Here is a 24,807-nt window from a genome sequence, read left to right as displayed (position 1 = left end):
TCTGAAGCAGGACTGAGAAAAGAGGAATATTAAATGCCAAGTATTCATACTTAAGTTCTGATAGCATGCATTTCCTTGCTGATCTTAATGTGATGATACGGTAAACTTGCTAAGAGATACAAAGGCTTAAACACAGATTTAGGATCTGATAATAACTATAATAATGATAATAATAAAAATAAAATACCTCCACGACCCTGTCCATATAGTCTATTTTATATAGTACCATCAACTCAAGCCTCAAAGAATTCTGAGGAAAGTCAAATCCAGCTACATTTAATGCATCATCACACAGGCAGAAGTTACATCTGTTGCTCGATCAGCCTCTTAAAAAGCACTCTACAGCCATTCTCTGACAGAAGTGCATGGCTGCAGAGTACTTTAAAAATCCCCAATCGTGCAACAAATTAACCCCCATTATATGAGGGTTCAGATGAAGGAGCCCCAAAGTGGAATACCTTCATTAATTTCTGTCTGCTTGGGTAGATGGGCAGCCCAATCCCACTCCCGGTGCTGTCTGCATGGTGGGGGGGAGCAAGAGAGAGAAGAGAGAGCTCAGGCTAGAGTTTGCCAATCCACACCCCTCCCCCCACCCCAGCACATGTGGGACAAGCCCCAGCTCAAGCTCCTTCCCTCCCTTCTTCCTCCCTCCATCATGCAAACAGCATCAGAGCTGAGGGAGTAGGGCTAGGGGAGAGAAGCTGCACACAGACATGCAGCTCTTTGGCTGGATCGGCTCCAAAGCGGAACTCAATCCCCACACTGTCCCAACTCGGCAGCAAACATCTGTTGGCTAGGGAGGGTCAGTCTAACACATGGCACTTTCTGTGAAGCACCAAGAGTTAGACTGGGGAGCTGCACATCTACCAGCACCCTCAGTTTCTCTCTCAAATACGAGGCTGACATTATTTCTCTTCTAGAACTCCACAGACCAATACATCTCAACAGGCTGCATATCACAAAGCAGGTCTTGCTTAATTTTTTCTTCTTAATTATACTTTATCACTTCTTATTATACCACTTAAGTAAATTATTTTCCATGGAAAATGTAAGACTGGTCTGTTCTTCAAACCTGAGAAGGATTACACAAAAACCCTTCACTGTAAGCATGAGGTCAACTAGCTCTGGAACAAAGTGCTTACCAGCCTTCCTCTTTATATAAAGAAAAAAAAAATTCAGGTGGTTTCAAGTAAAACGCCACCCCAGATGTTAAACACGAGAGACTGCAATAAAGGGTAACGTTATTAATGTCAGACTATAAAGCACAAAGTACAGGCAATAAAACCAGCAATGGTAGTAAGCTGGAACCTTATTTTGCATTTCCGAGCATCATGACTTTAAAACCATGGCATGAAGATTCAGATAACAAGATCTGGTAGTTTGGGGCATTTAGTACAATTAAGCTTGCCATTTCCTTTCATGCAGTACTTTACTCTGTTCCAGTATCTTTCTACATACCAATGGCTAGCCTAACCAAACACACTATTTTAGATCACTGATGCTCAACCCTCTGGCTACACAGCCTGGATCTCATGGGCCAATGCCAGCCCAAATCTCACGCGCTAGTATGATCCAGCATGCAGGTTTTGTCATCCAGCATATAGGGCTCCCTATGGAGCCAGAAATATGGTGGCAAGGGAATGGAGGTAGTTGTTAATGGCTGTAGATCTAGAAGCCACAGCAATTAATACTGCCACCACTCCCCTATCACCAATTTCCAGACCCATGGGAAACCCCCCAAGCTGGATGACACTGCACAGCTGATTCAGCCCATGTGCTGGAGGTTGAGCACTAATGCTTTAGATAATAAACCAGAATTATGGCAAGTTGGGCATCAAGAAAGGCAGAACCCTCCTAGGAAAGCAAATGCATGCCTGAAAGAAACAAGAAAATAGCCAAGCATAAATAGCAATCTTTGTTTTGTTTCTTTGCCTGAAGACAGCCATTATTATGAAGTTTAACTGTCAGAAAGAAACAGCAGCAGAATCCAGAATGAGCTCCTTGCAAATTCCTGAATAGGAAGGTTCATCAAAACCAAATGGCCCACTGCATTATCATGGTTAAAGAACATCATTTTTTTTTAGTCAACAGCACATAAGGAAGTTACATAGCAAGCATTTTTGGCTTTCCAGGTTTAATAAGCACATACCTTTTTACAGCTGGGTCAGTTAGGTAAGGCCTTAGGTATGAATCCAAAGGAGGGCTTAAACATGGCTCCAGAGTTGTTGCAAGGCACCTTAATCATTCTGTCCCCTTGTCCCTTCTCAAACAGCCTGCTAGTTATTTAGGGAAGGTTTTGCAAAGATACAGTACAAATCACTCATCAGTTGTCTACCCTTTGAAAATCTCCTATGTCTACAGATTACCTACCAAATGCTGTAAAGTAAAAGATAATTACAGTCCAAAATCATCAAGCTCTTTCTCCAGTTGTAAGCCAGTTTCCATCCCACTGTAATACTGATTTTAAACTCCTAGATCCTGGAAGCCATTACAGATCAGATACAACTGTTTTAGTCTTCACTTTTAAAGTGAGCATGTGGTTTATATAGACCAAGAAAATGATTCTCACCCTGTTCACTTTTGGGGTGCTCTGCAGAGTAAGCCAGACATTAATTCAGCACCAAGCAGAAAACCAAAATAAGCCAACTAAAACATCTGCAAAAGGAGACAGATAACCCCCATATTGAGAACCTCAGATCTCAGGTCAGGATGACTGTAATGCTGTGTACACTAGAACACCCATAGGGCACACCTCATGTGGCAGAAGGAAATATTAAACTCAGCATTAGTCAACATATCTCTTAATAGATGCAGACTGGCAGGCAAGGTATGGGAAATGGAGAGGATGCAAGATGACAAGTCCAAAATAACAGATAAAGGCAGTCTAGCAACATGGTGTCAGAATATCCTGCCTATATTATCAGGAAGGCACCTTATTGCTATCAGGAAAAGAAAAGAAATTAGAGATGGAAGAGCATTCCAGGTCCTATCTCTTTGCTAATGTACAGTACAAAACTGCCTACTTTAAGTTATTGGTGTGGTTTTTAGTGCCTCAATGTTTCCATATCTTCCTTTGGGTAACTATGATACTGTGAAAGAGATCTCATTCTGACAGCTTCCCTTTCACAGCTCCTCTTAGCTTCTATTGTCTATAGATGTATTAAACAGCCTAAAAGGCTAACTACTCTCAACACCAGTTTTGCTTTATGTCATTCTCTTGCCCTGCTATTATGTCATCACCTTGAAAACGATCTCGTCAGGATTTTTCAAGTTAAGCAGTAGTTGGGCTGATAAGTAAGAATCTCCAATCAAAATCCAGAATGCTTCAAGATTTTGACTCAGAAGACACTTCCCTTCAACTCGGAACCAAACTGATTGTCCAGGCTAGAGTCAAGGAGCTGCCATAGAAGATTATACCTGAAAGCCTGCAAAGAAGAATTTTTCCAACTATTTGACTTGGTCTAATAAAAGATAACAGATTTACCCAAAGAACCATGAATCTATGAATCTATGAAACCTTATCTGCCTCTTCTTTCCCAAGGCATTAGAAAAGAGGTGGGCAATTATGTTGGCTGGCAGGCCACTTAACACATTTTTATAAGCTGTCAAGGGTCACACACAAAATCTTTCTGAATATAACATTTTAAGAAATAATAGATAAAAAACAAATCGTATACTAAAAACAGGCATCTACCATAATGTTTTAATTTTATTTAAAAAAATATTTTTGTCCTGATTTAAGTGTTTGAGTCGTGTATATGGAAGATACTCCATAACAGCTCAAAATAAAATCTTATTGTATGTTGGGGGCAGGGGGAGAGGGGCGGTGCTTGTGTGTGTGTGGGGGGCGGGGGGAGGGGAGCTAGCCACACACTCGGTCCTGGGAGCCAGGCAAGAGTAGAGGAAAGGAGGTCGTGTGCAGGGGACACATGCAGCAGAGCTCACCCAGTCAGTGTAGTACAGGTGTACTGCACCCCTGCCCCCCAATCCAGGCTGAGACTGCCCTCATGGCACTCTGCACAAGGCTGAGCTCTGTCTACTCCAGACCACCAACCCCAGCCCAAGAAGGGGTACTCATGGTGAGGTTGCAGCTGCCTGGGTACTGCTTGGTTCCCACCTCCACTAGTTCCTCCTGCCCCTACTGCACCGCTACAGACAGTAGGTAGCACGCATAAATGAAGGTGGCTGTGGTGATGCATTCCAGGCACCACACACCCAGTCAGACAGGAGGAGAAGTGGGGGGAACTGCAGCCAGGTGGCTCCTGCCCAGCATGTGGGGGTCCAGCTCTAACTCCAGCTCCCAGTTGCCTTCCATCCACTCTGCCCACCCAACACAATGAGCAGCCACTATGGGTGGCCAAGTGGGTGGAAAGCAGCCAGAAGCTGGAGCTGGAGCCCCGTGCGCTGAGACAAGAGCCACCCGGTGCAGCTTCCTCCCCGCACTTGGCTGGGTGTGCGGTGCCCGGCATATGTCCACATAGCTGCCATCACTTCCCTGTGCTACCTACTGCCCAGAGTGGTGCAGCAGGCACAGGAGAAGGAGCAGCTGCTGGAGGTGGGGGGCACCAAGTAGTTCTCCAGGCAGCTGCAGCCACATCATGAGCAGCCCCACCAGGAAACCATGCACACTGGGGTTGGGCACAGGACCATTAGCAGGCACTGGTAGAAGTGCAGTGCAGGCTGCCCTGGGCAAGAGCAGGTGGGACTTGGCCCCACACAGAGTGCCACAGGGGCAGCTGTGAGCCAGATCCAACCAGTTGGTGGGTCCGATCTGGCCTGCAGGCCATATTCTGCACAGCCCTTCATTAGAAGAAAATATAACAACAACCAAAGGAGTTTTAATCCTAGCATCCAAGCTAAATTCTAAATCAAGCAATAACATTCTCCTTCTAAGATTAGAGTAGGCACAATCTGTTCAGGAGCGTCACTGCCATGCATCTGTTTAACAGATGCATTCAGATAGGTGCTCTGGTTACATCTGAAATGGCGGACAGAGTGAGCTTGTTAAACAGCTTGTAAAGCACCTTAAAATCAACATATTATATTTGTAATTTTGCCCTCCAAAGATCTTCACATGTAGGTAACCAACATATATTTAGTTCCACAATTTTTAGACACTCAAAGAAAAGTAGCTTGATTTTGAAGATGCGTGTAAGCACCAACAGTTTCTTTGGAAGTGTTAGCAGCAGGTACTTAGCTGGCTTAGAGCAAAGGTCAGGAAGCTACGGCCCCCAGGCTGGATCCAGTCTGCAAAGGTCTAACCCAGGCCATAAGAATCAGGTGGCACATAGCTGTGCCCATCCCCTCTACATCTCCCTCTGCTCCTCTCTCATGCCTGCACTTACCATTGCTGCAGAAGGGACACGTATCTGTGGCAAAATGCAGGCTCTTGAGCGCTCCAAGGTTTGCAGTCTGGTTGAGGGACAAAAAGTTTGGCAACTCCTATCTTAGAGGATAAATTTATGCGGCATCCCCAGCATCAATGTCACCCACTCCAGAGCACACACTACCTATCCACATATGTAAAACCTAAAGACAGTGGTGAAGCCTGTCCAGGGCTTCCCCTCAGACACATTCTTGAGATCTCCATCTCTGGAAGGCTCAAAAGCAGCTGGGAGATGGGGGATTAGGAAGGAAAAGATAAGATGCTCTATAGTGACTTCACAGTTATACCTCTCTTGTGGCTCTCCTATTTTATAAATTCTTCTGTTCTCTCACTGCAAACCATGCTATGCTAAGCCTGTCAGGATGGGCAGCATATAAAGCACATAAATAAATAAGTTTCCATGTCTGGTATGTGTAAATGGTAAGAGCTGCCCCAAGAAGTGCTAGGAATGCAATACAGACATGCCATGAGATATCCTGTCTGCTGCTCCTGCTAACTATAGTGGAAACAGAGTGCTTAGTACTTGTAAGAAAAAAATCACTTCTACTTTTGTGATGATAAATGAGTTTAGTTGCCTAACTTCAGGCACAAAAGTTTAAGATCGTGCATACAAATATGCAATAGAGATGCAGATGTGGGACAACTTAAGCTGTTTTGTAGTAAAGGGAATTCATTCCATCAAAGAAATAAGCAGTCTCTAGGTTAAGCATTGTAAAAAAAGTGGCTCATATCTATGCATATGTGCGTGTGGGTGTATGTGCACATGCCTGTGCCCAAGTCTCGCAGACCTACTTCTAGAAGCAGCTATTTTGGATTAAAGAGAAAACATACAAGTGAGGCAACAAGCCATTACTGAACTTTCCATAAGTGATCTATGTCCTAAAATCTTGTCCCCTACCAGAGGACTGAGTCAGCACTATGGATCACTTAACTTGGCTTGAAATTATGAAATTGGTTTACAAGACTGTGATAGCCCTGAGTTCTGCCCACAAAATAAGTAAAAAGAAAAAGCCTCTTTCCCCTGGCAAGCTAAGTCTAAAAACAGAGCCAAGCCATCTTCACATGTTGTCTATGTTGTAAACACAGCTCAGTGGAATAGGTCAAGGACATGAAGAAAAACAGTGTACCCTTGCAACTCACACATCCTCCCTAAGCCAGTACACATTACTACCCTGGAAAGCCAGCAGAAGAAGAGGTGAAAGACTCCAGGCAACTATGCCAGCCTAAACAATCCATTACTCTTCAAGAGATTTCTGCTGACATCAAGAACTGACCAAGTTTCCAGCACCTAATTCTCACAATAAATTTAGCCAAGGATCTCAAGGAAAGAAAGCAGAAGAGCAAATTATTTTGATTTTAATGGGAGAGATCCCTCATTCTTCTGTGTAAGAGTGTATGGACACAGCACCAAGATTAAAGATTCTATGAAACAAAACCCTAAACTCCCAAATACATCATCTAACTAAGGGTTGGAGTGATGTTGTAGTTGTGATGGTCCAGGAAACATTTGAGGCAAGGCTTTTTGTGATATCTGTTTGGTTCTGTAAAAAAATAGTTGTGAGAGATGCTGGACAAATCTTTCAGGCACAAAGTGCCCTTCTCTTCCAAATGTGCAACAGTTATGCAGGAGGGCCTCAGAAAAACTGAAAAAGCATCTTCTTCACCCAAACTACTCCAAAAAGAGATCAACTTAAGGAAATACTAACCTAAGAGAATACAAAGAAAGATACTTTGTGACCAAAAGCTTGTCCACAATCACTCCCAATTATATGGTTGGTCCACCACTAAGAGATTTAAAAAAATCCCTTTGCTCTGATCTGTCAGCAAGTTCTACAGCAATTAAAAAAAAGGTGTTCACCTGAGTTGTGCTATTGTGGATAACAATGATCATATTTTTTAAGTCCTTAAATTCTGTTCTATAATGTGTGAAAGGGGCATTCATCCTCATCACACCCCACAGCACCTGGTATATGAACAAGACATAATGCAAGAGCAGCAAGATTTTACAGAAAGTACTATTTAGAGGATACATAGACAAAAGGTAGGTATCTTAATAGTGGCCAAGTTGCTTTTACTGCCTGCTCTAGGTGATCTTAAAAATCTAAGACCAAAACAGAGAGCCAAGTGAAAGACAGTGTTGCAGCTGAAAAGTTGAATTTCAATAAAGGAAACCAGCTCCGCCTTCAAATCTTCTGATGCAGAATTAACTGAAAGCAATTGTGTGTGTCAGTTTCACAATTTGATCTGATTACCTGCTATATTACTTTGATTTAGCATGTCAATTGATTAAATGATAGGGCCTTTGATCACTAAAATTATCCATCTCAGTTATGACTTTAATTCAATTATTGTATTGTTGGTTTTTATTTAGTGAGATTATGGTAGTTTAGACTAAAGGATTAAATTTGTTTGCTTATTTTTGTAATGAAAACCAGAAGTAGCTAACAGAACTGTTTCCTTTTTCATATTTGCTACTAGGCCAGTTTCTAAAAAGCCAATGGTAGTTAAGCCTAAATACTCAGGAACTATTGGTGCTATTGCTAAATTAATGGCATTGGGAGGAACAAAACTAATGTGTAGATTATATGCTACATCGTATGCACACGTTCATAAATAATACTGATTGTAAACTATGGTCTGTCACTTTAACTGTATAACAAAATATGGCCTCTTTATCATTAAAAAAGTGACTCTATAAAAGACTAATTTCTAGAACCATTTAAAACGCATTGACTAATAAACTAAACGATACATTTTTGAAGAGGTTCTCAGTACCCTTTCAGCTTGAGGTTCCTGTAGATTCAGATGATGTACGCTGCCAATAATCAGTATACAAAAACAGAGTATGAAAATACTCTCAATCGACTTTTACACAAACACCTTAGGGAAAACTAGATAGTTAGAGCCTTGTCACATAAACCTAATGTAATGACAAGATCCCTGATAAGAGGTTTCCCATATTTAAGTTACGCAAACAAATCACATTTGGAAAGGGCCAGGCATTTAGAGACTATTTATGCTGCCATTGGAAACGTGTGCTATGCACATTTAGCAACAGAATGATTTGCAGGGCCTGGGATAAGCTTGAGAAAGAATGCTGAGCTGCCAGAGTAACTTCTCATTATATCATGGGAGAACGTAAACAGGAAAGTAAGAATGGCATACAGAGAGAAAGCAAAATAAAAATTAAAAATAGGGTACTTGCTGTTTCCATAAGAGTTGCTGAACTCAAGGTTCAAGCTGACACTGGGAAGTATATGGTAGCAATAACGTGTGTGGGGGGTGCTATTCTAAGAATTTAATAGTACAGTAACCTGAAATTAAAGGCACTGAAGCTCCCTAAGGAGTAAGGTAATAAACCATTACAGAAGGAGAAGTAGCCTTTGGGGAATGTAAGTCAAGGTTACACTCAGCTTTTGCTGGGAAAGAGGGGGAGGTAGGGAGGTGAAAGTGGATGAACATAGGTTGGAGTGATGTTAAAATGTATTGCAAGATGAACGAAAAATGTGAAGACAGACCTTGTATGAAGAGTGGAGCAGTTCTCTTCAGTTGCACAGGAATTATATATGGGCCAACACCAGAAAAGGGTTTAACAGAATTTGGGCCACGAGAGAGAAAAGAGAGACCATGATCTTAAGCTCCAGGGCACTTAGAGCAGAAGATCTGGAACTGTTGATTTTTTTTTTTAAACAGATGAGAAGATGTTAAAAGGTACACAGACTCCCAGATCCAGACAGTCACAAGGCTGAAGCAGCAAAAATAGAAATGACCAAAGTTGTAATTGTTGTTTTAAAATTTCCCAAGTCAAATTTTAGAGAATTCAAAATGATTGATGAATTAAGTGCATCAGGAAAACTTTTACCATTAAATATACTCAATCACAACTTACCAAGATGGATTTATTTCTAGATTCTTGGATAGAAGCTATTTAGTCATATGACACCCCTCCCCCCCCACACACAAATAAGAATTACCATTCTTATTTTGAAGTTGGGGAAAACCAAGATTCAGAGAGAACAAGAGCACACATGAGAGAGAGAGAAACCTGAACAAGGACACACAGAGCATCTCTGTAGGGAACAAGGCAGCACTATGCTAAGAGACACCAACTCCCAGCACCCACTCCATACACATTAGCTTCTGAACTGGAAGTAACAGGCCACATACATGTAGCACTGCATGTGCTTCAAGAAGTGACAGAGCTTACTGGCACATGCACATTATTAACAAAACTATGCTTCTTCCAGTCTGGGAAGGCACCAGCATCTCATCTAGACATGCCCACAGTAAATGATAAAAGTAGAAGCACAGTACGTACCTCCTATTTCACAGTCCTTAGCCACAAGAAAAAGGAGCTACATGAGTGGAAAGACAGAATTACTGTCCGTTGGTCAAAAGCATGGACAGGTTACATACTTCCAAAGCACAGAAGCTATAGTTATCAACTGAGTTCAAAATATATTGTGCAAAAGAATTTTAGTACAGGTTTAGTGTGCTGGTTTTAGTTGGACAGCTCCAAGGAAAGTACAATTTTTGAAGACGAACAGCAAAGGAAAGCATACAAAAGATGTAGTTTTGCTCAAATGACTTGCTAGAACTTCCAAAAAATATTACTCTCATGGTAGACAAAGCAAGTACAATATGTCAGTCCAGTCAGTCAGAAGTCCGATTTCTGGAAATTCAGTCAATTTGGGGGTAACCTGGGTCATGTTAAAAAAAATCATAATAAAAAGGAAGACAACATGCAGGTAACAGTTATGAAACTATACTATGGTTCTTGCTGGTGAAAGTTGATCATTTGACCTATTAGGGAAAGTTCTCCCCCACAAACAGTTTTCAGGTGAAAGACCAGGAAGGCAGGCTTCAACATTCTTGACTGGCTATAAATTTTACAGCATTTTTTTTAAATCAGAAAATGTCAATTCATGCAGGCCAGAACTCTTAACAGAAACATACCACTTTCAATAAAGCTTTCATTGGGAAGGATGTCCCAGGTACAGAAATTTTTTTTTGTTTTGTTTTTTGTTTGTTTGTTTTTTTAAGAGAGAGATCCCAGAAGAGCTATCAGTTGTAGGGGATGGCTTAGAAGACTATAATGTTTGCCGCTTTAAGATCCAAAAAGAGCAACTGAATTACATATCCACAAAGGAAGGTTCTTCTTAATGCTGCGAACCAACAGTTCAGATTTTTAGCCAAACACTACCCATCACCACTAAAGTTAAAACATACTCATTCTAATTTATCAGTATTATTTCCTTCCTTCAGTAGTTTAGTTTATACCACAGCACATTGCCCAGCGGTGGTGAAGCCCATCTAGCAAGCACAGAACAGCTGAGGTTTTGCTTTGTCAAACTAACAGTCTTAAGGTGACTTGTCCCTCCAGAGTTCCCGGGATGCTCTTCTCTGTGCTGGATACCCTAATGGAGTGTTTATTACCAAATCAGAGCAAGAGGTACTCCACAGAGTGCAAGATGACATTAATCTTTCTCTACCCCTTCCATTTGCTTTTTATTAAATAGGACATTAATGAGATCAAACATTAAGGAGATATTTAGTAAGTGATGATGAAAAGAAAAGTTAATTAGTCAAAAGGTAAATACTATTTCAAAGACTGTTACTAGCCTGTAAGACTGAGGATACTAAAAGCCATCCATGTCATATTGAAGTAGTTTATAAGAAAGGAATTAGCAGGACTACATGCATTTATATCACCTGCATCTGGGTGAATGAGAGACACAAAAGTCTCCAGCCTAGATTTCAAACCATGAGAGCCTATTAGAATATTCTATGTAGCTAGCCTTTTAGAAAAGAGGACTGCTCATATTTTTCAGCAATTGCTGCATTCTTAGCTATATAGCACCCTCATGTGTCCACAAAAGGGCTTCTCAATATAGACACATTTGCAGGTTTAATTTTGTAGGCATAATGAACCTTGCTATCCTTCTATAGATTCAACCTTCCCATCCAGCCCTTAGCTTTGTTCAATAAGAATTCATAGCATTCTCTACCTGAAAAAAACCAAAGGGCACCGCATATCAATGCCATTAGTAATAGCATAATCCTACATCACAAACTAAGATATATACAGTCAGTCACTTCCCACAGATTCAGACTGTATAAAACAGCAAAATTCAAAAATGAAATTTGCATTTTTTAAATAAGTCAAATACTAGCAGCAGCTATAAGACAATGGTGTCAGAACGTGCATGTACACACATACACACACCTACCCACCCACCCTACGCCAATTCCTAATGCATTCAGTTGTTTCACTGGGATTCCCAGATCAATTCTTCCTAGCATTTTACAGGAATGTTCTTAGACCTTCAAAGTTATCATGATGCCAGGGGACCAGGTGTCAGAAAGTAAAGCATTGCTAGAGTGCGCACTGTCCTCATAAAAGCTTATTTTGATAAGCATATCAAATAAAGCTAACTGTAAGTTTTTACTTACTCATAAGGCAATCAAAAGTAATACTACACACACATAATAGAGTGTGTGTGTGTGCATGTAATATTATTTTGATTGCCTTATAAACAAGTAAAAACTTAAAATTAGCTTTATAAACAAGAAAACAGTCTGTAAATTAGACCATGCCACTCTAGTGTCTCTTGTGACTGGGAAGAAGAGAGTAAAGCCAAATGAGTGAAAGTCCTGCATTTGCTATGGAGCGTGTTACAATTATTCGATGTATACACAGAGTAAAGTGTCTATAAACATTGTTTTTTATATATATATATATATATATATATATATATATATATAAAATATGGGGGGGGGGGAAGGGGGCCAGTCATGGCCACAGTCACGGTCACTCCAGGCAGTGGGAGTGGGGCACAGCATCCAGGGATCCCCCCAGCGCAAGTCATAGCCCTGCTGTACCTGGCCTGGGCAGGATAAATTGCACAGTGAGGCTGTGCACCACTGATGAGCTCTGGCACTAGTGTACACTACCTGCTTAACGCCTGTGAGCATTATAACGAAACTCCCCCACGCGCTAAGTGGAATCAGGTATGAATTTAAAATGAGCTTTATAGCAAAATAGTGCCAAGCTAAACTGTGTTAAGCTGGGGTTGCTTGTATATAATATATAAATATTATACACATGCATGCACTCTATATGTTCAGTATTTTACAAAGTCACATCATAATGACTAATAATATATGGCTTTTCTATTTCTGATCCCTCTAGAATGAGAGTAAATACACTTTACACTAAGTCACTATGATGCAACTTGGTGAAATCCTAAATTGAGTCAGAAGAGAAAAGACTCTAGAGAACTCATCATCCCTTTTGCTCTCATTACATAGCAGTGAGTAGACATTGCCTCCACTTCATAGATCCCAGGGAACAAGAGTGCTGCAGTTACAACATGATTTACTGTATTTTTTTGCAAAGTTTTTGATTTAACTTTAAAAATGTTATCAAGGGGAACACATGACAATAAAAGAGAAACAGGAAAAAGATTGTACTTAATTGTATCTTCTATTAAAAGAACTTCAAAGATCTATTCTTATTGTATGTTACTTGTAATGGCTCATGTCTGAACTGCTCCTACCATCTCCCAGAATCTCTGTAACAATTCTTGTTGGTGTGCTATGACTATAACTCATGAACTGAAAGACCTCTGTTGCTTAACTCCACCAACATACAATAACACCACTGTAACTCCACAATAATTTGATGTTGTTATTCTAGAACATTTTTCTGCTCTTTCTTTGCTCTCAAGGAGAGCGTACCAGAAGTTAGAGAGGGTTCTATCCATCTCATTTTGCTATACCTAGTCACACTGTATCATTTTAAGGTAGGCAGATACCCTAGAATTTAATTCACTTGACACACCTGTTTCACTGGTTCTTTGCTTCAGCGCTGCAGTCACATGCTGGATTCTCTCAAATGCCACCTCATCCCCCAGCATATTCTTCCCTAGCATCAGCAATAGCAGAAAAAGCTGGGGAAAACGTGCTAATCTCAGACTGTACAGCCCCATACTCAAATGGAAGTACAGCTGCCAACATTACAACATTTTCCATTACCCTTCAACTTGACAGTGACAAATATAGAAGGTGTTTCTTGGAAGCCAAACCTTAGCCAAATATTCAACCATACTACATTCAGCTACATTTATTCTAAACCTTATATTAATTGATTCAGAAATCTGAAATCACTGAATAAGGGTCAGGTACAGTGAAAGCTACGAATGCATTCCCTGTAAGTTATCTTGATATAAAATCATGATACCCTATGTTTCACCATTTCAAGATAACTCAGTCTTTAAACGTACTGGTTTATGGCAGCAATTGAGATACTTATCCCAAGAACATGTGGCAAATCTTGAGGTGACTTAGCATTAAGTTACAGAAAAGAAGTAAGCTGAATTACCTTACTTGGAATCAATATAATGCCCCAAAGATGAAGGCCCTGTAACCCATCTATTAACTTATTAGTAACTCTAAGGCTCCAGTCACACACAATATTCAAAGCAAAGAGACTTAAAGCAAACACCTGTGTACTTTTGATGCTGATCATTCAGGTATTACATTCATAGTAAGGATCCTCACATTCATTTTTGTCATCACGTTGGATAACAACCTCACACCTGTCAGCACATCAGTATCTTCCTCAGTTTTCAAGGAAGTAATATTGGGGCCAGAGGTGACCAACCTGAGATGATTTTCAGTTAAAAATAGTTTGATCTTCATCCTAAGCATAGAATAATAATTCACAGGCCTTCCACCTGTTCCTAGTAGGCTGGAGGTCTAACATAAGAAGGAGCCAGAGATGTGTACATTGCACCTACCTCCGTAATACAGTCTATTGATAGAAAAGCAGTGAAAAGTTTAGAAAAAACAGCAAAACAAGTCATCAGAATGCAATTAGGAAACTATAGAAAAATGATGAACAAGGTGATGAAGATTCTCACATAGTACTGTATCTACGCAGCACTTATTCCCTTTCAAACAGTGACTGTCTCTAAAGAGACTGTGTCAAGGACAGACACTTATCTATTAAAGAAAAGTAAAAGTGTGCGTTTCCCTCAATATCTGACAAGAGAAAGACCCCATTTTAATACCTTGCTGTTAATAAAAAGTTCAGCAGTCTCTTGAATTGTTTAAGACTTCCAGAGCAATTATGAATAACTATATTTTAAGTCAATGAGTTAGAGAGAAGAGGCTCAAAATCAATCATGCAGACTGCAATGTTAGCTGCTTCAATTCAACAGGACACCGCACCTACTTTGCTCTGTGCAGCATCAGAAATGTCCAAGCAGCAAGAAGAGATTTGTTCTTTGTGTAATCCAGGCTATATAATTAGAAAGTAGGTTTTTAATTAAAATTGGCATTTGAGTTGCCTACTGACTGGGAGACTTGCTGCCAACTTCCAAAAGCAAAGACAGAAAGAAGAAAAAAATTTACTCATTAAATCTAGGCTTGCCAGTCTCTGCTGGGCATAGTTAAGACAATGCAGCACTGCAGAGAAGGGCAAGGAGAGAAAGCAGGTGATATATTAGGGCAGACTTTCCCTTATGATTGTACTAAATCACAAAGAAGACAGGATAGAAACTGTCTTTCTATCTTGCTTCATTTCTGGGTCAACAAACAGGATACACAGAACCATTTTAAATCACAAATCTTAAAGATCATTCATCAGTGCTCAAGGAAGACTGCATGATAAAGTACATGTGTTAAAAGAAAGTTGAGGTACTAGCTAGAATTCATGCTTAAGAGGCTGGTCTCTACTATTAGTATTATCAAGGCTTCTTGATTCTCACTGCTCCAACCAGAAATGGAGAGGCAGGTTTCTGCACCAGGAAAACTTTCTTTCCTGGCCAGAGCATTCTCTCAGAGGACTATGAGAGTTTATATTAGCTGCTCCTACTGTACCTTCAGGAGGCTCTTCCCGCAAATGAGGGGGCACTTCTTCATTGGTAGTGTCACTTTCATCTTCTACCATCTCTGTTTCTAAGTTGGGTCCCTGTAAGGAAAGAATGCAAAGAAGATTTAACTAGGGAAGGATGCGAATTAATTTGGTGAGGGTGCAAAGTAAGGTCAGAACACTAACTGAAAAGACTAAAGTTGTGACTTACAGCAGAAAGGCATAAGGAGTCCAATTAATTAATCTTACCAAAGAGGTGGTCAAAGGGTTACTTAATCATACTCATACCATATAAGAACCTATGCAGGGAGTAAATAAGAGGACTCTTCAACCCAGAAGACAAGGTATAACAAATCCAATAGCTGAAGACTACAGTTAAACAAATAAATACATAAAAACAGGCCTAAATTTTTAACAATGAGGGTGTGACAGCTAAAGCAAATTACTAATGACCTTGGTGTATTTTCCAAAGAAAAAAATGTAATCACAATTAGGTATTTTCCTTAAGAATCTCTTCTAAATTCAAAATGGGAAGTACTTCTGGGAATTCCTATGGTTTGTTAGGATAGACTGAATTACCACAACAGCCCTCCTGGTCTTATCTATGAAAAGAACAGTCCAAGTGACATGAAAGTACTGCCAGGGCAAGTATTAAAAAGCTAGTTAATACGTCAATATTCCAGTTCTCACCACAGCTATACATTTACAACAGATTCTTAAGCAGAACAGCTGCTTACCAGATTGTTGCATACCACTTGTTTCAAAATGAGCAAAGGGATTTTTTGACCTCTAGGATGGACATGTTCATTGTCTTACATCTGCTTACCTTAGCCTAATCTGACATTTAAAATTGTAAATGACTGATACTAAATAGTGTCTCCATAATAAGGTGCCATTTACCCATTCAATTGTCAAAACAATAAAATCACTTTTTGAGTCATGATTTCTTCTCACATACCTAAGCCTATTTTTCATTTGTGCTCCTGAAGCTGGAAGGACTGGACCAGACCAGAAAACCATAACCTTTTAAGTTGTGGGCAAGTGAACAAAAATCCTTTTTCCCTTTTCAGAAAAATATTATTATACCAGTTCTTTTTTTTTTTTGGAATGCTATTAGAGCGAAACAAATGAAATCTGGAGCTTAGCATAGGCAGAGGTTTTGTTACGAAATAGGACTTTTGCTTATTCTAATAACAATAGGAATGGGTTTTACCATTTGAAAATGGTACTTTGAACACAGCCTCTGTAGATCTCCAGCTACAGTTTTTTATCATAGATATGGGGCTAGCAGACACAGCTTTTCATGTCCAATAAGCCTGCAAGCCATGTAAAAGTTGAACAGCAATGAATTCTTTAAATTGTGAACTTAAAGGCAAAAAAAAGTGCTAATTAAATACAGTGCAAGCATTAAGGTTGCAGTATTAACTTCTGGCGTTTCTGGATGTGCCTTTAAGATTGACTTGACATTGTTGCCGATCATGCATTTTCCCCACACATAAGGAACAGCAAACTGATGGACAGTATGACTCTTGATCTTGTGGAAGTAGCTTAAGCTTTCAACTATTTACCTACCTGCTACTTCAACCAGACAGAGACAAAGAGACAACTGTATAGTATTGCATCATAAAGGATCTAATAGTAAAACCAGCAGCATGTGCAACTCTGTCAAGTTAATAACGTAGTTGTAACCTTGACTTCTGACTTTCATGACAATGTGCAATTTTTTGCTTACATTATTGCATTAACATTGACATAATCTCTCCTTACATTTACGGCAATTAGTAACAGCACCTTATATCTTCAAGTCAAAGTTCCACACAAACATTAAATAATTATTCTTCACAGTAACCAGAATTTACCCCAGATTACAGAAAAATCAAAGTGAGCCATATAAGTAACCGGTCTCCAAACCCAATAGTGCCTGGCTACTAGTCCAGTGAGCTGACCATCTTTGTGTTCATCACAAAGATCTGGGTTGAACTGTTAGCAAGCAGATTCCTGATTTGGAGAGCTAGTTGAGTTTACAACAGGTAGTTAAAAATCTATTCAACCCCAACACTCTCATTGTTAATTATCTTCCTCCACCCATCACATTAAATGGTAAGGAATGGGCTTCCAAGGGAGGTGGTGCTCTCCCCTACCTTGGGGGTCTTTAAGAGAAGGCTGGATAGGCATCTGGCTGGGGTCTTCTGACCCCAGAACTCTTTCCTGCCTAGGCAGGGGGTCAGACTCGATGATCTGTTGAGGTCTCTTCTGACCCCAGCATCTATGAATCTATGAAGGGAATGAATGGATCAGAGTGCATGTGTCCGTCTCTAGAGCTCCAGACTAAATAAAGAGTATATCTGAAGCTCTACACGCAAGCCCAGTTAACAAGAAAAAAACCCTTGCAAGACTAATATTTATATCAAAACCCTGTCAAAAGGACACAACTTAAGTGTTCTCCCATCCTACACCTCAACTCTTCTTTCACCAGGAAAGCCTAGGACAAAAGATGAATGTTTAAAACACGCCTTCAAGATCAACAATTTTCACCAGCCCTTAATGCCTCAGCTCCTTTATTCCAACAGTGGTGCCCACTCTCAATACCCTGGTCATCTTCATTCACAACCATTTCCATCCTCAGGCCAATAAGCCACCTCCCTCATTCCAACACCCTTCAAAATGCAGTAGCAGCTATAAAATTTTTTAAAAAGGTGGTTCACTTAATCTTTCCAGTCTGATGTATATCTTAGAGGGAAAGGAAAGCCTATATTTGCATAGATAACACTGATTTTCAAATATAGCCATGAAATATATACCCATGAGTGCCATAAATAATACATTTTCTTCAGTGTCTAGGTTTATTTCCCTAATGGGTTTAAACCCCTGTGAATTGAAGATATTCCTATGAAAATAACTTCAGCACTGGTGGGGAGAAATGATGGCACTTGCATATTTTAATTTGTCCCAGAGAGACCCTACCACATAACTGGCATCAGCTGATCTGCACATATTTGACTTTGTTTGGAAAACCTAAGGAATAATCCTGTACCAGCTATTTGGTACCTGGTGACCGATTTTGACTCACAAGGCATAAGCAGAGATGTGGGCCCATATGCATGCACTCTCTGAAGCACCTTTTCTCTCTCAGCCCAGCACGCTGCAAATCCACCTTTGTGAAATAAATAGCATAATATAAGAAAAACAAAAGGGGTGGATCCAGACATGTAGGCAAGTGTGGTTTGTGGTGCTACAAACCTCTTTGCAACACCACAAATCACATGCATTGCGCATTAAACTGTGCACAGCAGTGCTAACTTGCAGAGCTGGGCCAAACCTTGCTACCGGGATTCCCCAGTAGCAAAAAAACCCCCAAAAACAAACAAGCCAAAAAACCCATCAAAAGCAGTGCAAAGCATGCCCAAGTGCTGTGCCCCAGGACAAATACAGAGATGGGGGAGTAGGCAGCTGGGCTGCCTGCTCCTGCCTCCATGGGCTGTGGTGTCCCTGCACTGAGGCACCTTGCACCCCAACCAGCTGTTCCCTGGCTGGCTGGGGCACACTGTGTTTCAAGATGGGAGCTCCACATGCCTCAGTGCAGGAGCTCTGCAGCAGAGTGCCCACACAGAAGCACGCAGAGACACAGGAGCAGCAAGCCCTGGGCTGCCTGCTCCTCCATCTGAAGGCACATGGTGTCCAAGCCAGCTGGGGAGCAGCTGGCTAGGGTGCAGGGTGCCTCAGCAGAGTGGCTGTGCAACCCACAGAGCTGTCTGCTTCATCTCCACATGCTACTCCCCAGCTGGCTGGGGCACAGGGTGCCTCAGCACAAGGCTACCTGCTGGCTAGCCTCACACCAATGCACTCTTGCCCCAGGCAGCACCCCCTTTAGCACATGGAGCAGTGGGACAATGTGTCTAGCTGCCAAGTGCACAGGCACAGGCTTCCACTGCAGCACAAAGTAGTGGCACAAAAATGTGCTACTGCTATTTGTACTGCTGCATACACATACTCCTGCCTATGTGGATGCAGTTAAGGGGTTCTTTGTGGCTACATAAGGAGCTTCTTAGATGCCTCAGAAATCAAACAGGGGGACCCCAAAACACAACCAAACATTAGCTCCACAGTAATCCTTCACCATGTATTTGGGCATAGTAAATTAATTAACTTCACTGTAGGACAGTGCTGTCCAGGACAAGCATTATCCTACAGCAGAGTAATTACATGCACAAAAATGCACGCGCAGACAGAGAGCAGGGTTCATCGGGGCACGAGCATGCTACAGTGCAGGGACTGATTGCCAGCTAGCCCCACACTGAAGCACCCTTGTGCCCCAGCCAGCCCCTCTGCAGCACACTGAGTCAGGGTAGAGCAGCCCCAGGCTGGCAGGCTGACCCCTGCAGACCCTCTGCCAGCCAGGGCTGCTCCACTCCAGCTCGACATGCCATGGTCCCCAGTGCATGTGTAAACGCCACACCCAGGAGCAATCAACTTCAGTGTGGTTCATTTGTACGTGTAGATGCAACCAGCGTTACCGATTACTAGAAGATGTGAAGAGGAGAGAGCTACACAAAAGGCTATTTCACCTGGATATTCCGTCTCTTCCTCTCTTCCTACAAACAAACAAACAAACAACCAAACAAACAACCAAACAGGATGCAACCAGATAGCTAAAAAAAGTTACACAAACAAAGGAAGATAAAGTCTAACTAAGGGATGTGGTAACTAAAGAAAGTATTGGAGAACTTTTGATTAGTTTGAATAAATTTAATTCAGCAGGGCCTGATGAACTTCATCCAAGGGTGCTGAAGAAATTGGCAGAAGAGATTACCCAGATATTGGCTATAATTTTTATAAGGCCAAGGGAGACAGGTGAGGTCCCAGAGGACTGGAGAAGGGCTAACATAGTACTCTGCAAAATAAGATTTTTTTTAAGTGTGTGTGGGGGGAGTGGGGAGGAAGGATCTGGGAAATTATACTGATCAGCCCAACCTCAGTAACTGAGCCCCCCCGCAGATGTTAATACATAAGACATGATTAACTAGTTAATTACTAGTAAAGTAGTAACCTGGCCATACATTCATTCAATTAATGGCATAATAAAACAGAGAATAAGCCACATATTACACAAAAACATGTAATAATTTGTGGCTGGCTCCTGTATGTCATAAATTGAAAGTGTGGTCAGGCCCAAGGGCTTGGATACACTCCCACACCTGGAAGGACTGGGCAGCTGACAAGGGCTTCCAGCTGCAGGACTCCATATGTTCTTGCAGCTGGCAGCTCTGACCAGATGACCAATACTTCAAGCCATAGGCACCAAGCACCCAATTTGCTGGTGCAGAGGGAGCCCGCCCAAGATAATACCAGGTTCCCCCTAAGCCAGCAATACTGCCCTATTGGGATCCGATACCTGATCCAATACCTGGCACACGTATAGCATGGCAGGAGGCATGATTGTTCAGATCCCAAGTTGCATCTTGAACTACTGCCATAGGCCTTAGAAACAACAACTGGAAAAAATTACGAAGTAGTCAATTTTTAAACATCTGGAAAACAAAAGGCTGACTTGTACCAGTAAACTTGGATGTGCTGAGAACAAATCAAGCCGAACTAAATTGGTCTTCTTTGACAAAAGGCAAAGATTATTTGATATTTTTAATGGACCGGCTATATAGTTGAGAGAAGCGTTGGACAAACTTGTGGGCATAAAATGCCTTCCTCAGGTCTCTTTCATAAAGTAACTAGTTAGGTAAATAAAAGGAATGCAGTGGACACAGTATATCTGAATTTTAGCAAGGCTATTGATAAAGTCCCACAAGATGGTCTCACAAGTAAATTGGAAATATGTACACTAGATAAAATTACTACAGGAAGGATACATTTACCTCCCCTCCCTATTTCTCCACTATCTGTACAACGGGAATAATGACACTGACCTCTTTTGCAAAGTTTTTTGGAAGGACACTAAGGATTAGGCATTGCCATTAGCAGGTGATGGTTAGTCCACTGTTCTGACAGTGTTATACCTAGGGGCTTGATTATCCTAACTCCTTGTCTGTTTTCTGCCTAACAAGGCCTCCTGCAACAACCACAACTCCAAGTTCTTCCACTCTTTCCTTTTTGAAAGTTAGGGAAAATGTCACCTTTTCCTCTTCAGTATTGTCTAACTGAAAGTAATAACTTTCTAAAACCATGAGCCAATTGATTAGGACACCAATGTTACCTGCAGCCACTGATTCCCATCACAGATTCTCATAGCATCATGTTCATGCAATAATGTCCACAATAGGACCACACATCAGATTTGGTGCGTCTGTCTCTCAAATTCTGCAAATCCCTGGTTTCTTTCTCCTCAGCTTTTGTTAGAGGTATATCAGTTATCAAATTTGGGCAAAGCTATTTTACCTCGCTCAGACAGGGCTCTTCTGAGGAGCTGTTTTATATTTGTAGTGTTCAGACTTGAAGACATAAGATTTTACTTGTTATGCTAAATGGGGAAGGAAGAAGTTCTCTGCCAATGTTAAAGTAATCACGCATAGTAGGAGGAGGTGCATAGGAATAATTCAAATATCATGCACAGGACTAAAAGGGACCAAATGAGTAGCTAAGTCCAGTGCTCTGCTATTACAGCCTATCATATTTTATGAAAACCCTAACCGAGCACCATCAGCAGGTACCTGTAGGTAACATTCAATTTTAATTACGAACCATTGTACTGGAGATCAGATTTCTGACCAACCACATTCCAGTTTCCTTTTTGCTAGTCAGTTCCAATGGAGATGTCTACCCTTCCAAACTGAAAGCTGGAAAAAACTGAATCTATGGCAGATCAGTCTGTTCAAGGGACATTTCAACTAGTTATGGGAAGCAAACCTCTTTCCCACAGTAGCAAGAGTTACTTGCAATGTTCTGCATGGTCCACATTACAGATGTTCCATTTTAGGGATTGCAAATATGCCCCTTCTGCATTTAATTAACACTACATTAAACAATCATTTCTATGGAAACATAAAAAATGCATACAGCATAGCTCCAAGATAGTAATGAGAAGGATCCCTGGTATTTGGTCTTCTGAATTATTTTAGTGAACCTAGAAACCAAACAAAGAAAATTCTGAAGAAAAACAGCAAAATATTATATGAGTTATCCATCCCCTCTCCCATAACCACTCTGAAATCTCTTTAGAAATTGCCACAGGAGCCTGCTGTCCTATATTCTGACTACGCTGTACGTATATTGCCTTTGCAGGGCAGCTTTAGTTTCAGCATTTGACTCTCTGAACACAAAAGCATCGGAAGCTGGTCACTTAGCAAGGATGCATCCTGCTCCCAGATTTCAGCTGACCCACTTACATATTTATGGATGTAGAGTCCGTCAGCTCTCACAAGAGAAACACAGAACAAAACAAAAAACAATTATGAACTGGAGCATGAACACATACTACCAGGTCTGGCTATACTACACGTTTTCCCCTGAGCTATGACACCTCCAAGTACTTCCTGCACAAATCCTGAGTGTTAAATTTGTCATTTAAAATGTGTGTTCAGGCAATCACAGAGACTTTATTGCACAACCGGAAGTAAAAAGACACAAGGCTTCTCAGGAATGAATGAATTATTATAGGGACTATTTTTTTTACCTTGGTGTTAAGACAGCACAAGAGCAACACCTGCAAGTATGGCTACTCAACCTTCTTTCAGAGGTATGAGCAAGATAGGGAAGGAATTTAATGTTACCAAAAGGGAGCACATTTAAGGAATTCCACCTGCAAATCTCCCTAAACCTGTAATATGGCTGTCCTCCTCCAGTGGAATTAACACAAATACTTCTAACACTCATCCTTCTTACTGTCGGGACCCAGGGCAGCCGGCCAGCAGCTCTCCCTGACTCCCACCCGGGCAGATAAGGGTCCGGGGCCTTAGAAGGCTGTCAGGCAGGTATTTGTGACGCTTGGAGTGAAATTAATTAGGCGGATGCTTATCGGTTGCAAAGCAAGATTATTTATTTACGCTGTTAAGGTGGTGAATAGCGGAGGTCAGAGATATTTGGTTAGTTATAGCTTAAGGTTCGTAGGTCGTATGTCAGTCTGTATAAGAGTTTGTCGGTCGGGAAGATAAATGGAGAAAAAAAATCGAGCCGGCAGGTCGTTGATTTATGTCTGATTAGGTCGAGATGGGGGAGACTGATAAGTGATTAATTTGTCAGTTATTCTCAAGCATACGTTCAGAGGTTTTTTAGGTGCGTGTGCGGAGGTCTCCCGTTCTTCACGGAAGTGAAGACGGGTTTTATTTGTGTAAGCCAATTGCTTTTCGCCACGTCATAAATTTAATTAGAATCGCCAATTATTTAGTGGTCTTCGCTAGGGTTTTATCTCACAGGGTTATTTTTTTGTTTTCTTTGACCAATTATAATGATTTATGTACAGCACAGAAGGCTAAGTTTTATTTTATGTTAGTGTTGCAGTTATAAATTTTTTTTTGACATGCGCAGCAAAAAAGCGGTTATTATCATTATTGTTAACCCTTAGTTAACCTAGTGCAGAAAAGAACTGTTTTGAATGGTTTTATTTGTTTGTGACATGGGCACTATTTAATTTGGTTGTGACACTTACTACTGTTCCTGCCGGTTCTACTGTTGGATCTCCAGAAGATGGTGAAAAACAAACCAAAAACCACAAAAACAGCAGCAACAGCATCCATGCAGATGACCTTCCCTGTTCCATATACCCACCTCCTGTAATAAATGTTTACTATTACGCCTGGAGTAAACTACTTCAAAAACAGAATTGTGAGGATTCTAGACCATTAAAATCAGACATCTGTTGTAGTTTACCTGCCAAAACTGGAAAGTGGCTAGGACAGAGACTGTACTAATTCTAAAAACCTCTCTCAGAATTAAATTTTCCTGAAGTTTCAAGTGGACATGATATTTATTTCCTGACATATCATTACCTTTCCCTGCTCCCTAGTAAAAAGAGCACATTATGTGCATCAGACACATGTATAATTCACTTGTCTAACTAACAAAGCCAAGCCCATCTTTTTCCTAATAATTGCTTGTATTTTAAGCAAATATTTGTTACTTGTTTAAATGTATAGCATCTTCCAGCAGCAGCTCCACAGTCTACTTTGTAATGTAATTGTACTCTGGTTAACTGCATAAGCCAGCAGTGCTCAACCTTCTGGTCCTGCGAGCCAAATGAATGGTGTGGAGCCAACCCCGGCACACCTAAATCAGGCCCCACAGGGTTGCCTCAGACCCACAGGCTCCCCACAGGTCCAGAAATTTGGCAGCTGGAGAGAAGCAATTAACACTGCCACCACTCCCCACTCCCCCACACCAAATTTTTAGACCTAGCAGAGCCCCGCAGGCCAGATTACACAATTCTGTGGACCACATCTGGCCTGTAGGCCAGGGTTTGAGCATCCATGGCATAATCAGTTCCAAAATGGTGGAGGACATTTCAGCTTCAGATGATTCACTGTCCTGAAACTGACTAGCTCCCACCATTTTCAAGGCTTTTAACTGGGAGCTGGTTAGCAGAGCTAAAGTCAGCCAGAAT

At 41.1% G+C, this 24,807-nt stretch overlaps 1 protein-coding gene across 3 annotated transcripts in view; it reads right to left on the bottom strand.

The window, feature by feature from the left end:
• LOC102576723 (transmembrane protein 263) overlaps positions 1 to 24,807 on the bottom strand; it is a 313,136-nt gene that overhangs the window by 274,389 nt on the left and 13,940 nt on the right. For 2 of the 3 annotated variants that reach the window (XM_006274064.4, XM_059722782.1), the window contains exon 2: positions 15,272 to 15,362. In XM_006274064.4, the coding sequence (XP_006274126.2) occupies positions 15,272 to 15,362 (91 nt within the window). Of the gene's footprint in view, positions 1 to 15,271; positions 15,363 to 24,807 lie in introns of those variants that run through there. The other variant, XM_019476766.2, reaches the window with a different exon arrangement.

The sequence above is a fragment of the Alligator mississippiensis genome, chromosome 2 (assembly GCF_030867095.1).
Source record: "Alligator mississippiensis isolate rAllMis1 chromosome 2, rAllMis1, whole genome shotgun sequence".
NCBI lineage: Eukaryota > Metazoa > Chordata > Crocodylia > Alligatoridae > Alligator > Alligator mississippiensis.
The sequence above is the reverse complement of the archived record's forward strand: the minus strand, read 5'-3'. Positions and strand labels throughout refer to the sequence as shown.